Here is a 16,913-nt window from a genome sequence, read left to right on the forward strand (position 1 = left end):
CCCAACCCTCAGCTCTCCTGCACCCCCCCAGCTCTCCTGCACCCCAACCCTCAGCTCTCCTGCACCCCACCCCTCAGCTCTCCTGCAGCCCAACCCTCAGCTCTCCTGCACCCCCCCAGCTCTCCTGCACCCCACCCCTCAGCTCTCCTGCACCCCACCCCTCAGCTCTCCTGCACCCCAACCCTCAGCTCTCCTGCACCCCAACCCTCAGCTCTCCTGCACCCCAACCCTCAGTTCTCCTCCAGCCCACCCCTCAGCTCTCCTGCACCCCCCACCTCTCCTGCACCCCACCCCTCAGTTCTCCTGCACCCCCCCTCAGCTCTCCTGCACCCCCCCTCAGCTCTCCTGCACCCCAACCCTCAGCTCTCCTCCAGCCCAACCCTCAGCTCTCCTGCACCCCACCCCTCAGCTCTCCTGCACCCCCCCTCAGCTCTCCTGCACCCCCCCTCAGCTCTCCTGCACCCCAACCCTCAGCTCTCCTGCCACCCCAACCCCTCAGCTCTCCTGCACCCCAACCCTCAGCTCTCCTGCACCCCCCCTCAGCTCTCCTGCACCCCAACCCTCAGCTCTCCTGCACCCCAACCCTCAGCTCTCCTCCAGCCCAACCCTCAGCTCTCCTGCACCCCCTCAGCTCTCCTGCACCCCCTCAGCTCTCCTGCACCCCAGCCCTCACCTCTCCTGCACCCCAACCCTCAGCTCTCCTCCACCCCCCCAGCTCTCCTGTACCCCCCCAGCTCTCCTGCACCCCAACCCTCAGCTCTCCTCCACCCCAACCCTCAGCTCTCCTGCACCCCAACCCTCAGCTCTCCTCCAGCCCACCCCTCAGCTCTCCTGCACCCCAACCCTCAGCTCTCCTCCACCCCAACCCTCAGCTCTCCTGCACCCCAACCCTCAGCTCTCCTCCAGCCCACCCCTCAGCTCTCCTGCACCCCCTCAGCTCTCCTGCACCCCAGCCCTCACCTCTCCTGCACCCCAACCCTCAGCTCTCCTCCACCCCCCCAGCTCTCCTGCACCCCCCCTCAGCTCTCCTGCACCCCAACCCTCAGCTCTCCTCCACCCCAACCCTCAGCTCTCCTCCACCCCAACCCTCAGCTCTCCTGCACCCCACCCTCAGCTCTCCTGCACCCCAACCCTCAGCTCTCCTCCAGCCCAACCCTCAGCTCTCCTCCAGCCCCCCAGCTCTCCTGCACCCCCCCACCTCTCCTGCACCCCACCCCTCAGCTCTCCTGCACCCCCCCTCAGCTCTCCTGCACCCCCCCTCAGCTCTCCTGCACCCCACCCTCAGCTCTCCTCCAGCCCAACCCTCAGCTCTCCTGCACCCCAACCCTCAGCTCTCCTGCACCCCCCCTCAGCTCTCCTGCACCCCACCCCTCAGCTCTCCTGCACCCCCCCTCAGCTCTCCTGCACCCCAACCCTCAGCTCTCCTGCACCCCCCCTCAGCTCTCCTGCACCCAACCCTCAGCTCTCCTCCAGCCCAACCCTCAGCTCTCCTCCAGCCCAACCCTCAGCTCTCCTGCACCCCAACCCTCAGCTCTCCTCCAGCCCAACCCTCAGCTCTCCTGCACCCCCCAGCTCTCCTACACCCCAACCCTCAGCTCTCCTGCACCCCAGCCCTCAGTTCTCCTGCACCCCAGCCCTCAGCTCTCCTGCACCCCACCCCTCAGCTCTCCTGTACCCCAACCCTCAGCTCTCCTCCACCCCACCCCTCAGCTCTCCTCCACCCCACCCCTCAGCTCTCCTCCACCCCCCCAGCTCTCCTGTACCCCCCCAGCTCTCCTGCACCCCAACCCTCAGCTCTCCTGCACCCCCCAGCTCTCCTGCACCCCAACCCTCAGCTCTCCTCCACCCCAACCCTCAGCTCTCCTCCACCCCACCCCTCAGCTCTCCTGCACCCCAACCCTCAGCTCTCCTGCACCCCAACCCTCAGCTCTCCTGCACCCCCCAGCTCTCCTGCACCCCAACCCTCAGCTCTCCTGCACCCCAACCCTCAGCTCTCCTCCACCCCAACCCTCAGCTCTCCTGCACCCCCTCAGCTCTCCTGCACCCCCCCTCAGCTCTCCTGCACCCCAACCCTCAGCTCTCCTCCACCCCAACCCTCAGCTCTCCTGCACCCCACCCCTCAGCTCTCCTGCACCCCACCCCTCAGCTCTCCTGCACCCCCCAGCTCTCCTGCACCCCAACCCTCAGCTCTCCTCCACCCCAACCCTCAGCTCTCCTCCACCCCAACCCTCAGCTCTCCTGCACCCCAACCCTCAGCTCTCCTGCACCCCACCCCTCAGCTCTCCTGCACCCCCCAGCTCTCCTGCACCCCAACCCTCTGCTCTCCTCTACCCCACCCCTCAGCTCTCCCGCACCCCCCCAGCTCTCCTGCACCCCACCCCTCCTCTCTCCTCCCCTCCAGGTGCCGAGCAGCTGCCGCAGGCTGCGCTCACCGGCAGGTTGAGCTTGACGGCGTCCACAGGCTGCTGGAAAGGCCACGCAAATTTGTGCTTCCAGAGGGTCTTGAGGACCTCCTTCAGCAGGTACTGCAGCTGGTTGGTCTGGCGCTTGGGCTTGTTGGGGTTGGAGGTCTCTGGGGGCGGGGGGTTGACCCCCACCAGGCTGCCCGGCGGCGGCTGGGCCTGTGCCTGGCTGCTGGACATCTGGGAGGCGTCCAGGCCCTCGGCCAGCACCGGCAGGTTCCTCAGCCTCGTGCCGGGGCCGCTCTCCGCCGCCATGCTGTTGATGCCATTGCACTCCTCGCCGGACACCCTGGCAGCCAGGAGAAGGCACAGGGCTGGCTTGGGAGTCACGAGCTGGGCCTCTCTACCCTGGTCACTGAGGGCGTCAAGGGTCTCCAGCAGCCCTGGGGATCTCCATGTCCTGAGCCACCCTGGTCAGTGAGGGACTCAAGGGTCTCCATAGTGACCCTGTGGATCTCCATGTCCTGATCTAACCTGGTCAGTGAGGGCTTCAAGGATCTCCACAGTGACCCTGTGGATCTCCAGTGACTCTGGTGATCTCCACAGTGACCCTATGGATCTCCATGTCCTGAGCCACCCTGGTCAGTGAGGGACTCAAGATCTCCATAGTGACCCTGGGGATCTCCATGTTCTGAGCCACCCTGGTCAGTGAGGGACTCAAGATCTCCATAGTGACCCTGGGGATCTCCATGTTCTGAGCCACCCTGGTCAGTGAGGGACTCAAGATCTCCACAGTGACCCTGTGGATCTCCATGTCCTGAGCTACCCTGGTCAGTGAGGGCATCAAGGGTCTCCACAGTGACCCTGTGGATCTCCATGTCCTGAGCTACCCTGGTCAGTGAGGGCATCAAGGGTCTCCACAGTGACCCTGTGGATCTCCATGTCCTGAGCTACCCTGGTCAGTGAGGGCATCAAGGGTCTCCACAGTGACCCTGTGGATCTCCATGTCCTGAGCTACCCTGGTCAGTGAGGGCATCAAGGGTCTCCAGCAACCCTGGGGATCTCCATATCCTGATCTAACCTGGTCAGTGAAGGCTACCCAAGGGTCTCCATGAAAACCCTGTGGACCTCCTCCATGTTCTGGCCCAAGCTGGTCAGTGAGGGCTCCAAGGGCAGCTGGGGAGGGGGCAGCTGGGGAGGGGGCAGCTGGGGAGGCCCTGCAGCAGTTCCCTGCACTCACCTTGTAGGATACATTGCCAGAGTTGTGCCCCAGAGCAGCTGTGCAGTCAGAGCTCACTTGGCTTCTCCATCTGCTGGGGCTCCAGGCACCGCCGCCTCCAGACGCCCAACCTGGGGGACAGGACAGGGACAAGGACATCCACACCTTGGGATCAGGGCCAAGATCCACCTGCTGGGACCAGGGTCAACAAGCTCCATCTCTTGGGATCAGGACCAAGAAGATCCATCCAGTTGGATCAGGACCAAAAATGTCCCTCCAGGAAGTGGCCAGGTTTGGGGTCCCTTACTTCTTTTTTCCCCTGGAATTTCCCCCTCAGGCCCAGCCCCTCCCTGCAGTTCCTTCTTTCCAGGCCTGATCTCCTCCTGCCCTTCCACAGAACCCCTGAAGCCTGCATGGTGGGGTGGGAAAGGACCTCTGGGGTCATCTGGAGATGGGGAGGGGAAGGGCTGCAAGAGGTGGGACCAGCAGAGGGAACCACCAGGAGAAGAGCTGCAGAAGATCCTCTCCTGCTTCTGGCCCTGAGCTGAGCTGGGGGAGATGGAGAAGGGGAGGGAAGGAGGTGGGGAGAGAGGGAGGGACGCAGGGAGGGAAGCCGGGGGGAGGGAGGCAGGGAGGGAAGGAGGGGGGAGGGAGGGAGGCGGGGAGGGAGGAAGGTGGCGGGGGGGGGGAGGGAGGCAGGGAGGGAGGGAGGGAAGGAGGCGGGGATGGAGAGAAGGAGGTGGGGATGGAGGGAAGGAGGCAGGGACGGAGGGAGGGGGGAGAGGGAAGGGGGCGGGGAGGGAAGGGGGCAGGGAGGGAAGGGGGCAGGGAGGGAGGGAAGGGGGCAGGGAGGGAGGGAAGGGGGCGGGGAGGGAGGGAAGGGGGCGGGGAGGGAGGGAAGGGGGCGGGGAGGGATTTTTTCTTTCAGTGTGGGAGGGATTTTTCCCAACCCAGCACAGGAGGGAAGGGTTTGATTTGACCTTGGTGGTTTTGAGTTGGGGAACTGCCAGCTCAGGTTCTGCCCCTGTTGCTGGTGGGAGCCCAGCTCTGGAGTCCTCAGCACAGCAGGGACAGGGACCTGGTGGAGCAGGGCCAGAGGAGGCCATGGAGGTGCTGGGAGGGCTGGGAGCTCTCTGCTGAGAGAGTTGGGAGTGTTCAGTTTGGAGAAGGCTCCAGGAGACCTTCTGGTGGCCTTTCCACAGATGGAAGAGGCTGAGAAGAAAGCTGGAGACAGCCTCTGGAGCAAGAGCTGAAGGCCCAGGGGCAAGGGTTGGACAGTGGGAGAGGGTTGGGTGGGATGGGACCAGAGAAGAAATGGTTCCTGGTGAAGGTGGTGAAAGCCTGGTGGTTGGACAAAGAGGTTGGAGATGTCCCAGGCCTGGAAGCATCCCAGGTGAGGTTGGTTTGGGCTCTCAGCAACCTGCTCTGGTTGCTGGCTGCAGAGGGTTGGACTGGATGGGCTCTGAGGTCCTTTCCCACCCAACCCAACTGGGACTGCATGATGGTGGTGCAGGAACTGCTGCTGCTGTTCCACCACCACTTCCAAACCACACAGATTTGACTCTTGCCCTAAACTGCTGTTTTTCCCCCCCAATCCTCTTTGCTCTCCTTCCCCTCCCCACCCCAGAGCTGTTTGGTCTTGGACCTCCTTTAATCAAGCACCACCACATTCCACAACATCTCCAGACACCACCCCAGAGCCCAAGGCTGAGCTGTTGGGTGCCCACCACAAGGACATCACCAAAGACCTTGAGATGTTTTGATGTCTTCTGCCAAAAAGGGAAGATTTCACCCCAAGAAATGGGAGCTTGGAGGCTCCAGCTTGGCCAGAGCAGGATGGAAGCTCCCTCAGACCCATCCTGAGGTTGCTCAGCTTCAAGCTTTGGGTTTCTTCATCCTCCCCCCAGGAGCAGCCTCCAGCACAGGAGGGACTTTGATGCCACCACTGTGAAATTTATTTCCAGGCAGAATTGTCCAACCCCAAGCCCAGAGTGTGGCTGCCCCACCAAAGGCCTTCTCCTTTCCACTTCTGCTTCACTTTTAACTGCAAGAGGTGGTCATGAAGCATCCAGTCATGGAGCTGCTTAGATTGGAGAAGACCTTGAAGCTTCATCAAGTCCAACCCTTCACCCAGCACTGCCAGGGCACCACCAAACCAGGGCCCTCAGCACCACAGCTCCAGGGCTCCCAAAGCCCTCCAGGGATGGAGACTCCACCACTGCCCTGGGCAGCCTGGGCCAGGCCTGCCCAAGCCCTTCAGGGAGGACATTTCTGCTCCTGGCCAACCTCAGCCTGCCCTGGGGACACCTTCAGGCTGCTTCCTCTGCTGCCAGCCCTCAGCACAAGAGGTCTCAGCCCCAGCTGGCTGCAGCCTCCTGGCAGGGAGCTGCAGAGAGCCAGAAGGGCTTCCCTCAGCCTCTTTGGGTGACCATCATGACCCATCCTGGCTGGAATCAACTCTTGACATCTTCACCACTGTGGTGATCTCCCAGGGTGGACATTCCAGCCCCAAAGTGAGGAGCAGGGCAGTGAACTTGGGGAGGATTACCTGAAATCTGGAGTTGTCCCTTCAAGGTGTTGGGCTCCTCCTCCTCACCAGCTCAACCCTCTGACCTTCATCTTCAACACAACTATCCAAAGAAAGATCTGCAAGGGAAGGAGATGAGGAGGTCACAATCCCACCCCAAACCACCACAAACTTCTCCCTCCTTCATCTTTCTCCTCTCCAGCTTCCTGGTTTCATTTGTAGGCAATGCTGGGGCTGGAAACCAGGCACTGCTGAAGATCCAAAGCTGGATGGGTGGAGGGACCCAAGACAATGGTCCCCACCACCACCACCAGCCATGGTTTGGAGCTGGCTCAACCCAAAACACCTCCTTGAAAGCCTCACCATGCACAGGTCCCATCCCTTCTCCTAACTGCTCCTCAGAGGACCTGTGGATGACTCCAAATATACCCTGCCAGCCCCCAAAGTCCTTGCTGCTTGGTAAGGTGGTTCCAAGAGCTGGATTCAACCCAAGGGCATCTCCAAGCCCAGCTGAGCAGCTCATGAGGTCTCAAAGCCACCCCCAGCCCCAGCAGGAGGCCAGCAGCTGCTGACTTTGCACAGACACTGCCTCAAAGCCACCAGATTCAAGCTTCTACCACAGAGCTACCTCCAAGATGACCTTCAGCACCACCATGGCTTTGCTGACCTCGCTCCTGAGATGCCAACCACATCTCCAGAGCCAGCTGGGCTTCATCTGAGAGCCAGGAAACTCCTGGGACTGTAAAACCTTTTAATGGCCTCTGGAGAGGTAGGGACAAGGTCCTAGAGATGGTGTGGGGCCAGATGGACCAGGGCAGGAATTGTCCACCCTGGATTGGGGGCACTGGAAAAGCCACCCCTGGAATGCTGAGGTCAGGGTTGGGTCCCTCAGCCCAAGAAGGACATGGAGGGGCTGGAGAGTGGCCAAAGAAAGGCAAAGAGGTTGGGGAAGGGTCTGGAGGAGTTGTGAGCAGCAGCTGAGGGCCCTGGGGGGGTTGAGGCTGCAGCAGAGGAGGCTGAGGGAAGCCCTTCTGGCTCTCTGCAGCTCCCTGCCAGGAGGCTGCAGCCAGCTGGGGCTGAGAGCTCTTGTGCTGAGGGCTGGCAGCAGAGGAAGCAGCCTGAAGGTGTCCCCAGGGCAGGCTGAGGTTGGCCAGGAGCAGAAATGTCCTCCCTGAAGGGCTTGGGCAGGCCTGGCCCAGGCTGCCCAGGGCAGTGGTGGAGTCTCCATCCCTGGAGGGCTTTGGGAGCCCTGGAGCTGTGGTGCTGAGGGCCCTGGTTTGGTGGTGCCCTGGCAGTGCTGGGTGAAGGGTTGGGCTCCATGACCTTCAAGGTCTTCTCCAACCCACCCAACTCCCTGATTCTCCCACCCAAGGGACTCCAGCACACAAGCCCAGGAGCTCCAAGGAGCAGCTCAACCACCTCTGACTAACTTTAGGCCCAGCCCCAGCAAGCTGAGCTCCAAGCAAGACTCACCTGCCCTGGGGTGAGGAACACTAAGGCTTGGAAGCCATAGCTGGAGGTGTCCTGCTCACAGCAGGACTCACTCCAGAACATCAAAGAGGCCACTCAGGGCTTTGTCACCTCCCAACACTCACCCCCAGGGTTTAACTGAGGTTCTTGTGGTGGTTTCTCAGAGGTTGAGCAGAGGGAGGTGGACACCAGAGCAGCTCCATGGGTGGAACCCAAGAGATCCAAGCCCAGCCTGGGGGGAGGTGGACACCAGAGCAGCTCCATGGGTGGAACCCAGGAGAAGCCCTTGTTGGAGCTAGAGGAGCTCTTTAACTCCTCCCACCCTGAGTCCTCAGAGGTAAACCCACCCAGAGCTTGAAGCCCTTGGTGACATCATCTGCAGCTTCCCACCCAGACCTTCTGACACAACCTGAGGTCTTTTTGCCCACTTTTAGGTCTTTTTAGTGATGTTAAACCTAATCCCCCTCTCCTCATTCTGCCCGTGGTGCTGGTTCAGAAGGGTCTCCACCTGTTGATGGGCTCCAGGAACACCACCAGGTCCAGTGCCATCTGCTGCCCCTGCTCTGATGACACAAGCTGGGTCAGATCTCCACCACTGGTGGCTTTTTCCCCATAAATGCTTTTCTGTCCCAGCTGGGACACCCATGGCCTCCAGCAGATGAAGATGGGACCTGGTGGCACCTCTGGTTCCCAAGAAGAACCTCAGAGGAAGAAGCCATCTGCTTCACAGACCTCCAGTATCACAGAAAGCCCTGGGTTGGAGAAGACCTCCAAGAGCCTTGAGCCATCAGCATCACCCCAGCACTGCCAGGTCACTACCACATCTCCAGGGCTTCCTCAAAGGAGTTACAACCCCTCCTGGGCTGCTCCAGCATCAGCTGTGTCCCAGCATGGGGGGGTGGGAAGGGACCTCTGGAGATGCTCCAGCCCCATGGAGGGTGCCCACAGCAGGGTGCCCACAGCAGGGAGGGTGCCCAGGAGCCCAGTGGGTAGCTGGGGTTGGAAGCTCTCCACAGAAGGAGACTCCACAACCTCTCTGGGCAGCTGGCTCCACAGCTCAGAGTTCCTGGTGGAACCTCCTGGCTTCCAGTTGGTGTCCCTTGGCCCAGCACTGGTGACCACTGTGAAGGTCCCAGCCCCATCCTCATGCCCACAGCCCTTCAGCTCTTGCCCAGCACGGGGAGAGACCCCCAGCGAGAGGAGACCACCACCACCAAGGTGTCCCAGGCTGCAACATCTCTGCTCCATGCCCAAGGACCTGCCCCCTGCCTGCCAGCGGAAGCCAGGCCCAAGAGCAGCTCCAAAACTCCTTTATTTCACCTGAAGAACCAAGGTGGTGTCCACCATGAACCAGGAGGTGACAACAGTGACCAGAGGCACTCTTTCCATGAGCTCCCGTTGGGTTTTCCTCAGCCCAAGCCACCCTGACCCCACAGGAGATCCTCTACCACCATGACCCCACAGGAGATCCTCCACCACCATGACCCCACAGGAGATCCTCTACCACCATGACCCCACAGGAGATCTTCTACCACCATGACCCCACAGGAGATCCTCCACCACCATGACCCCACAGGAGATCCTCCACCACCATGACCCCACAGGAGATCCTCTACCACCATGACCCCACAGGAGATCCTCTACCACCATGACCCCACAGGAGATCTTCTACCACCATGACCCCACAGGAGATCCTCTACCACCATGACCCCACAGGAGATCTTCTACCACCATGACCCCACAGGAGATCCTCTACCACCATGACCCCACAGGAGATCCTCCACCACCATGACCCCACAGGAGATCCTCCACCACCATGACCCCACAGGAGATCCTCCACCACCATGACCCCACAGGAGATCCTCTACCACCATGACCCCACAGGAGATCCTCTACCACCATGACCCCACAGGAGATCTTCTACCACCATGACCCCACAGGAGATCTTCTACCACCATGACCCCACAGGAGATCCTCTACCACCATGACCCCACAGGAGATCTTCTACCACCATGACCCCACAGGAGATCTTCTACCACCATGACCCCACAGGAGATCCTCTACCACCATGACCCCACAGGAGATCCTCTACCACCATGACCCCACAGGAGATCCTCTACCACCATGACCCCACAGGAGATCCTCTACCACCATGACCCCACAGGAGATCCTCCACCACCATGACCCCACAGGAGATCCTCTACCACCATGACCCCACAGGAGATCCTCCACCACCATGACCCCACAGGAGATCCTCCACCACCATGACCCCACAGGAGATCCTCTACCACCATGACCCCACAGGAGATCCTCTACCACCATGACCCCACAGGAGATCCTCTACCACCATGACCCCACAGGAGATCCTCTACCACCATGACCCCACAGGAGATCCTCTACCACCATGACCCCACAGGAGATCTTCTACCACCATGACCCCACAGGAGATCTTCTACCACCATGACCCCACAGGAGATCTTCCACCACCATGACCCCACAGGAGATCTTCTACCCCAAGATCTCCTCCTGGGATGGTCTCAAACCTTCATTTTCCAGCAAACCAGGTGGGGAAAGCCACCCAAAGAGGGGACCAAGAACCTTGGTGGCCAAGGGAAGGAGCAGCTCAAGCTGGGATCGTGGTGGCTCCAAGGCTTTGGGGAGCTCCAGGGAGCACCATGCAGCCCAGTGGCCACCAACTGCTTCTGGCAAGGATCTGCTGATCTTTTGGGACCCAGGATGATCTATGGAGCTCTGCTGGAGCTCTGCCCAGCTCCACCTGGACATTCAGACCTCCCACTATAGGTTCCCTCAGTCAAAGCTTCATCTTCCAGGAGTCCTGAGGGGATCTCAGCTCCAAATGAACTCAACCCCTAAGGACCCTTGGACATGTCCCAACTCTTCCTCTGTTAATTTCTGCCTCCAGACTTCTCCTGAGTGGGCTCGTGGAAGGGTTTGGGATGAGGGAACCTTCCCAGGTCATCCAGCCCAAGTCCTGCACAGCCAGCAGGGACAGCTGGGAATCATCCAATAGCTCTGCTTGGAGGAGACTTGGAAGACCATCAAGTCTAGCCCTGAAGCCAACCCTGGGAGGTCACCACCAAACCATCCCCAAGCAGAGCAGGTTGCTGAGAGCCCAAACCAACCTCACCTGGGATGCTTCCAGGCCTGGGGCATCTCCAACCTCTCTGGGCAGCCTGGGCCAGGCTCTCACCACCTTCACCAGGAACCATTTCTTCTCTGGTCCCATCCCACCCAACCCAACCCTCTCCCAGTGTCCAACCCTTGCCTCACAGCTCTTGCTCCAGAGGCTGTCTCCAGCTTTCTTCTCAGCCTCTTCCATCTGTGGGCAGGCCACCAGAAGGTCTCCTGGACTGAACACTCCCAACTCTTGGCCTGGCCTCACGGCAGAGAGCTCCCAGTACCTCCATGGCCTCCTCTGGCCCTGCTCCACCAGGTCCCTGTCCCTGACTCCAGAGGACTCCAGAGCTGGGCTCCCACCAGCACAGGGCCACAACCTCCTCCCTCCACCTGCTGCCCACACTCTGGGGTGCAGCCCAGGAGATGCTGCCTGGGGCTGGGCTGGGAGCTCGTTTTTGCTGGCTCCTGGGGAGCTTCTCCCTGAGCAGCACCCCCAAAGCCTTCCCCATGGAGCTCCTTCTCCAGCCCTTCATCCCCAGCCTGGACTGACAGCAGAGGTTGTCCCAGCCCACGTGCAGGACCTTGCCCTTGGCCTTGCTGGCCCTCAGGAGGTTGGCACTGGCTCCTCTCTCCCCCAGCCTGCCCAGCTGCAGCCTTTCTGCTCCCTCCACACTGGTGGTTGCCATCCAAAGTCCACCCCCTTGGCTTTGTCCCTGCTCCAACACCCTGAGGGTGACACCAGGATGAGAAGTGGCACAGGAGTGACCCTTGAGCCCTGGGCCCTGCCCTGCTCCACAAACAAGGCACAGCCTGAAGCCCAGCCAGGAGCTTCTCCTGTCCCACCAGCTGGTGGCACAAGGTGACAGGAGCCTGCCCATGAGCACCCAGTGGAGACACCACGGAGCAGGGAGGACCCAGGCAAACCCAACTCTGCCTGGTGCAGGATGGCCAAGCTCAGGCTGGGCTCTGGTCTGAGAAATCAAAAGGAGCAATTCTGCTGCCAGAGTCACCCAAATCCCTGAATTTCCACAGGGGGATCCAGACCCAAGGGCAGGCCTGAGCCAGGAATGTTGGGATGAGCCCAGCCCAAGTACACACCTTGGACAGTGCTGAGGAGAGACCTGGCCAGGCTGAGGAACAGAGGGAGAGGAACCTCCTGAGGTGCCACCAGGCCCCCAGCTCAGCCCTGGGGAGGGCAAACAGGGAGCTGGGGCTGGAACTTCCCTTCAAACTGGCACCAGGGAAAGTTCTTCCAGGAGAGCTGGGCCTGGAGCTTGTGGTGCTCCCCAGGAGTCACTTCTGGGTCCTCTCCTGGCCAGCATCTGCATCAGCAGCCTGGGTAAAGCCATGTGGAGCCCCAACCAGTTCCAGACTGGGAGGTGTGGAGACACTGCAGTGCCAGGCTGGAGAGCAGGGGGAGAGGAAGCTCCTGAGGTGCCCCCAGGCCAGGGGCAGGGAGAAACAAGATCCTGCCCCAGTCCATGAAGGGGGGAGCTGCTGGGAAGCAACTGGGAGTGCTGGGGGCCAGCAAGGGGCCAGCAAGGTGGCCAAGAAGGTCCCCAAGGGGCTCTGCTGGGGGGCAGGAGGAAGAGTGTGGGCAGCAGGGCACAGAGGGAGCTGCTCCTGCCCCTCTGCTCTGCCCCAGCCAGGCCACAGCTGAGTTCTGGAGGGTTCCAGCCCAGGAGCAGCTGCCCAGAGAGGTTGTGGAGTCTCCTTCTGTGGAGAGCTTCCAACCCCAGCTGCCCATTGGGCTCCTGGGCACCCTGCTGGAGCAGAAGAGGTGCAGTTGGGAGGCTCCAGACAGAGACAGTTGGGGTTGGCCAGCCTGGAGAAGGCTCCCAGGAGACCTTCAAGCAGCCTTCCAGTGTCTGAGAAGGCTCCAGGAGAGGTGCAGAGGGACTGTGACCAAGGGATGCAGTGACAGCACAGGAGGTGATGGCTTCAAACTGGGAGAAGCTGAGAGCTGAGGAGGAAATTCTGCCCCTTCAGGGTGCTGAGGCCCTGGAACAGGTTGCCCAGAGGAGCTGTGGAGGCTCCAAGCCTGGAGGTGTTCAAAGCCAGGCTGGAGGGGGCCTGGAGCAACCTGGGCTGGCAGGAGGTGTCCCTGCCCATGGCAGGGGGCTGGAACTGGATGCTCTGTGAGGTCCCTTCCAACCCAGTCCAGGACTCTGTGATGTTCTCTCAGGTGCTGGAGATGAGCATCTAAAGGACAATTTCCTCCCAAGAACATGAGGCTGACCACCAGGATTCTGACCCCACACTCAAATCCCAGCTCTAACCTCACCTCACCTTTAGGCCAGGCTTTGCCAGTCCAGGTTTTGGGTCCAAACTTTTCAGACTCAGCCCTTCAACACCTCCCAGGCTGCAGAATCCACCTCCCCCTCCAGCCCACCACTGCTCAAGCAGGAGCAGAGAGCTCTGGAGGAACCCAAGTGGAAGCTGAGGTAGGAGAGGACAAGGCAAGGTCAGCCCCAGAGGAGCTGATAACAGAAGCTAAGAGGCGACAAAACAGGGCTCAGAAATGGGCCAAAAGCAGAGAAATTGGTTAAACATTTTCAGAGGAAGAAAACCCAAGAGATGAAAAGCAGCAGGATGGTTGGAAGTGGAGCTGCTGGGCTCACAGCAGACCACATCAAAGGCCTAAAGACATTCCAGGACCAGTTAAAACCAGTCTCTGTGAAGCCAAGACCACTTTTACTGACCCTCACCCAGTCCCAGAGCTCTGAAAACGACAACAATGTCCCAAAACTGCCAAAAAAAACTGCCCCAGAGCATCCCTGCTCAGGGCCAGGATCCTGCCCCTGGCCTGGGGGCACCTCAGGAGCTTCCTCACCCCCTGCTCTCCAGCCTGGCTCTGCAGTGTCTCCACACCTCCCAGTCTGGAACTGGTTGGGGCTCCACATGGCTTTACCCAGGCTGCTGATGCAGATGCTGGCCGGGAGAGGACCCAGAAGTGACTCCTGGGGAGCACCACAAGCTCCAGGCCCAGCTCTCCTGGAAGAACTTTCCCTGGTGCCAGTTTGAAGGGAAGTTCCAGCCCCAGCTCCCTGTTTGCCCTCCCCAGGGCTGAGCTGGGGGCAGAGCCAGCAGCCAGAGGAGGTGCTGACATTTGGGGTGAGGGATTTCAGGAGCTCTCTCCTGACTCTTGAAGTGCCAAGCTGGCACCTCTCAGCCCCAGCTGGAGCCCTCCAGGTCCGGAGGAGCTGGGCAAACCTCCTCTGAAGCTCCAAGCCCCCTCTACAGCCATGGCTGGACTCTCTCAGCTTCACCTTCTGAAACCTCTCCACTTGGAGACCAAATCTCCCTCCTGAGCACGCTGCAGCCCCTCCACGCAGCAGGAGATACCAGGAGAGCCCCAAATTCCTGCTGCTCAGGCAACACCTGGCTTTGGATGAACCTTGAGCAGCACTTTTGGGTTCAGAGGAGGCTTTGGGCACCTCCCCATCACCTCCAGAGCAGGAGCACTTGGTTGTTCCACCACTGGGGTTGCTTCCAAACGTTCCCATTTCCAACCTGGCTCAGAGGAACCTCCAAAGCAGCAGCCCTCAGTTCCTGCTTCTCCCAGAAGGCAGCAGGAGGGGAGGTGAAAGCTTCTGCAAGGAGACAAACTGAGCTGGTGGCCTTGCTCCAGGGGTGTTTTGGAGGTGGCATGGCTGAAGGTTTCATCACTACCACCCATGGAGGAGCTGAGCTCCAGGAGAGGCTCGGCAGAACCGGATAAACCAGCCTGGCACAGCATTCCCAAACTGGGCTGCTCTTGGCCAAGACACAGCCTGACCCATCTGCAGCTCCACCAGGAACCACCACAAGGAACTTCCAAGTGGTTGGTTTCTGTGGTTTTTCTGGTTTTTGGGTTTTTTGGGGGTTTGTTTGGTTTTTTTTTAATGCCTTTAGGACCCTTTGCAGGTATCTAAGGGATTAAAGATGTGGAGTAAAAGGGAATCTGCCCCATAGAGACTGAAGTTTCCTCTGGGAAGAGCAAACTCATCCTGAAGCTCCCAAACTTTCAGCCAAGAAGAAACTTCCTGGCTCAGTGATGTGGTTTTTGAGAGGTTATTCCTCACTTCCATCAAGTGAGCACAGAAAGGGTCACAGATGATGATGATGATGATGAACCCAAGGAGCTGCAGGACCTGGCTTTGTCCAACCAGGTTAGTGGCTGACCTGGTGGCAAACTGGGAAAACAACCCAAAAGGGGTTTTGCAGCCCAAAGGTTGAAAATCTGACCCCAGGTGCCCAGTTTTGGGCTCACCCCAAAACATCAACCCTCCAAATTCATCACTCTGGGGTGAGAAATGGAAGAGAAAGGTCAAGAGAGGAGGAACACAGGGGGGAAAAAAGGCCAGGAAAGGGAATGCTGTGTGGAGAGGCCCAGGGCAAACATCTCCATGGGGAGTCCTTCCCATGGGATGAGGGCTGGCTCCAAACCCTCCACCTGAGCCGAGCACAAGGGAGGTGAGAGCCCAGCCTGATGTCCTACAGACAGGAGCTGTGCCCCTGGGATCATCCCTGGATGTGGAGACAGAGGGAGGGAAGCCTTCCTCCAGAACTGAGGAGCACCTGCTGGGTTTGAGGCCACTGAAGATCAGTTTGGGGCAGAAGAACACTGGCAGAAGAATTGGAAGAATGAGGGATCAAAAGCTGGGGCCAGCTGTGGGCTCCCCAGTGGCAGAGCCCAGGAGCTGCTGCAGAGAGTCCAGCAGAGGGGAGGAGATGCTGAGGGCACCTCTCTGGGTGCTGCTGGGGAGCCTGCAGGAGAGCAGCCCCAGAGGGCATCTTCTGCATGGGGGCAAGAGCTGAAGGCTTGGGGGCATGAGGCTGGGGCTGGGCTCTGCTCAGTGGTGCCCAGCACCAGGCCCAGGGGCACCAAGTGGGAGGCAGGAGGTGCCCTCAGCAGCACCTGGTTGGCTTGGAGGCTTCCAGGCCTGGAGCAGCTGCCCAGAGAGGTTGTGGAGTCTCCTGCTGTGGAGAGCTTCCAGTGCCAGCTGCCCACTGGGCTCCTGGGCACCCTCCCTGCTGTGGGCACCCTGCTGTGGGTGAGCCCCAGTGCCCCAGACCCCAGCACACCACACTGGAGTCTGGGGCACTCTGTGTAAGGAAAGGAAGAAACCTTCAGAAGCTGAGCTGCTGCTGCCACCCCCTGAGGACCTTCCCCACAAACCACACACAGCCAGGTCCCTTCCTCATCCTCATCTTTGCCTTACTGCAGGAACCCAAGCCAAGTGAACTCCAACTTTGTGTCCCCAAGCCCCTCAGTCACCGTGGTGCCACCTGCTCCCCACCCAACCCAACCCCAACCCCTCAGCAAAGGCTGCAGAACAAAACCATTCCCAATGCTGCTGCAGAGCAAGAGGAGACTCCCAAGACCAGGAACCACCCTTGGGTGTCCCAGTTTCCACCCTTCAGCCCAGTCTGAGGAGGAACAACCCCAGGTACCAGGTGTGGGGCAGGACGAAGCTCTTGCTGGGGTGAAATCACTCAAATTTCCCTCAAATTGAGGATTTTTAGGGTTGGGTTGAGATTTCCCCACAGGCAGAGTGAGCTGTGGTGGTGACTCCAGCCAAGGATAAGTTGGGTCCTGCCCTGCACCGTTTCCACTCCTTTTTAACCCAAAAACTCAGCCCACCAGGCACCTGCAACCCCCTTCCCAGCCCCAGCCACACCTTAAGGTGGGAATGAAGCAGCAGCTGTGAGCTGAGCCTCTCCAGAAACACAAATTTGGTCCTAAACCATCAAACCCCACAGCCCCAAGCCCAAACGGGATTGCTCCACTCACAGCATCAAAACCAAGCTCCAAGAACACCCCAAATCCCCAATTTCCTCCCCAAATTCCCACCTGCCAGCTGCCCTCCCTCATTTTGATCATCAGCATTCACCCCCCTGCTGCTGAGGGGTCCAACCCCTGCACCCAGCCCACCACAGCTCCTGAGGCTGCTCACCCTCAGCCAGTAACTCATTAAGCTTACACCTGGGGATGATTCTTTAACCCCCCACTACCCCCCCCGGAAATTTTTGGGGTGAAATCAACCCCAAAACAGCTCCAAGAAGTTTTCCCACCTCAGTTTCATTCGCTGCTAGGAGATGATTTTTGTTTCTGAGGTTGCTTTGCCCTCCTCTCTGGGCTGCTAGAGCCAAGCTGCCGGCAGACAATAATTAA

The 16,913-nt window shown here is 59.9% G+C and overlaps 1 protein-coding gene across 1 annotated transcript in view; it reads right to left on the reverse strand.

Annotated features, from left to right (window-relative positions):
- BRD4 (bromodomain containing 4) overlaps positions 1-16,913 on the reverse strand; it is a 64,742-nt gene that overhangs the window by 42,232 nt on the left and 5,597 nt on the right. Inside the window, exons 2-4 of the mRNA XM_054398779.1 lie at positions 6,170-6,267; positions 3,643-3,752; positions 2,433-2,751 (exon numbers count right to left, since the gene is read on the reverse strand). Coding sequence (XP_054254754.1) covers positions 2,433-2,751; positions 3,643-3,656 — 333 coding nt within the window. The 5' untranslated portion in view covers positions 3,657-3,752; positions 6,170-6,267. The remainder of the gene's footprint in view (positions 1-2,432; positions 2,752-3,642; positions 3,753-6,169; positions 6,268-16,913) is intronic.

The sequence above is a fragment of the Indicator indicator genome, unplaced genomic scaffold (assembly GCF_027791375.1).
Source record: "Indicator indicator isolate 239-I01 unplaced genomic scaffold, UM_Iind_1.1 iindUn_scaffold_105, whole genome shotgun sequence".
NCBI lineage: Eukaryota > Metazoa > Chordata > Aves > Piciformes > Indicatoridae > Indicator > Indicator indicator.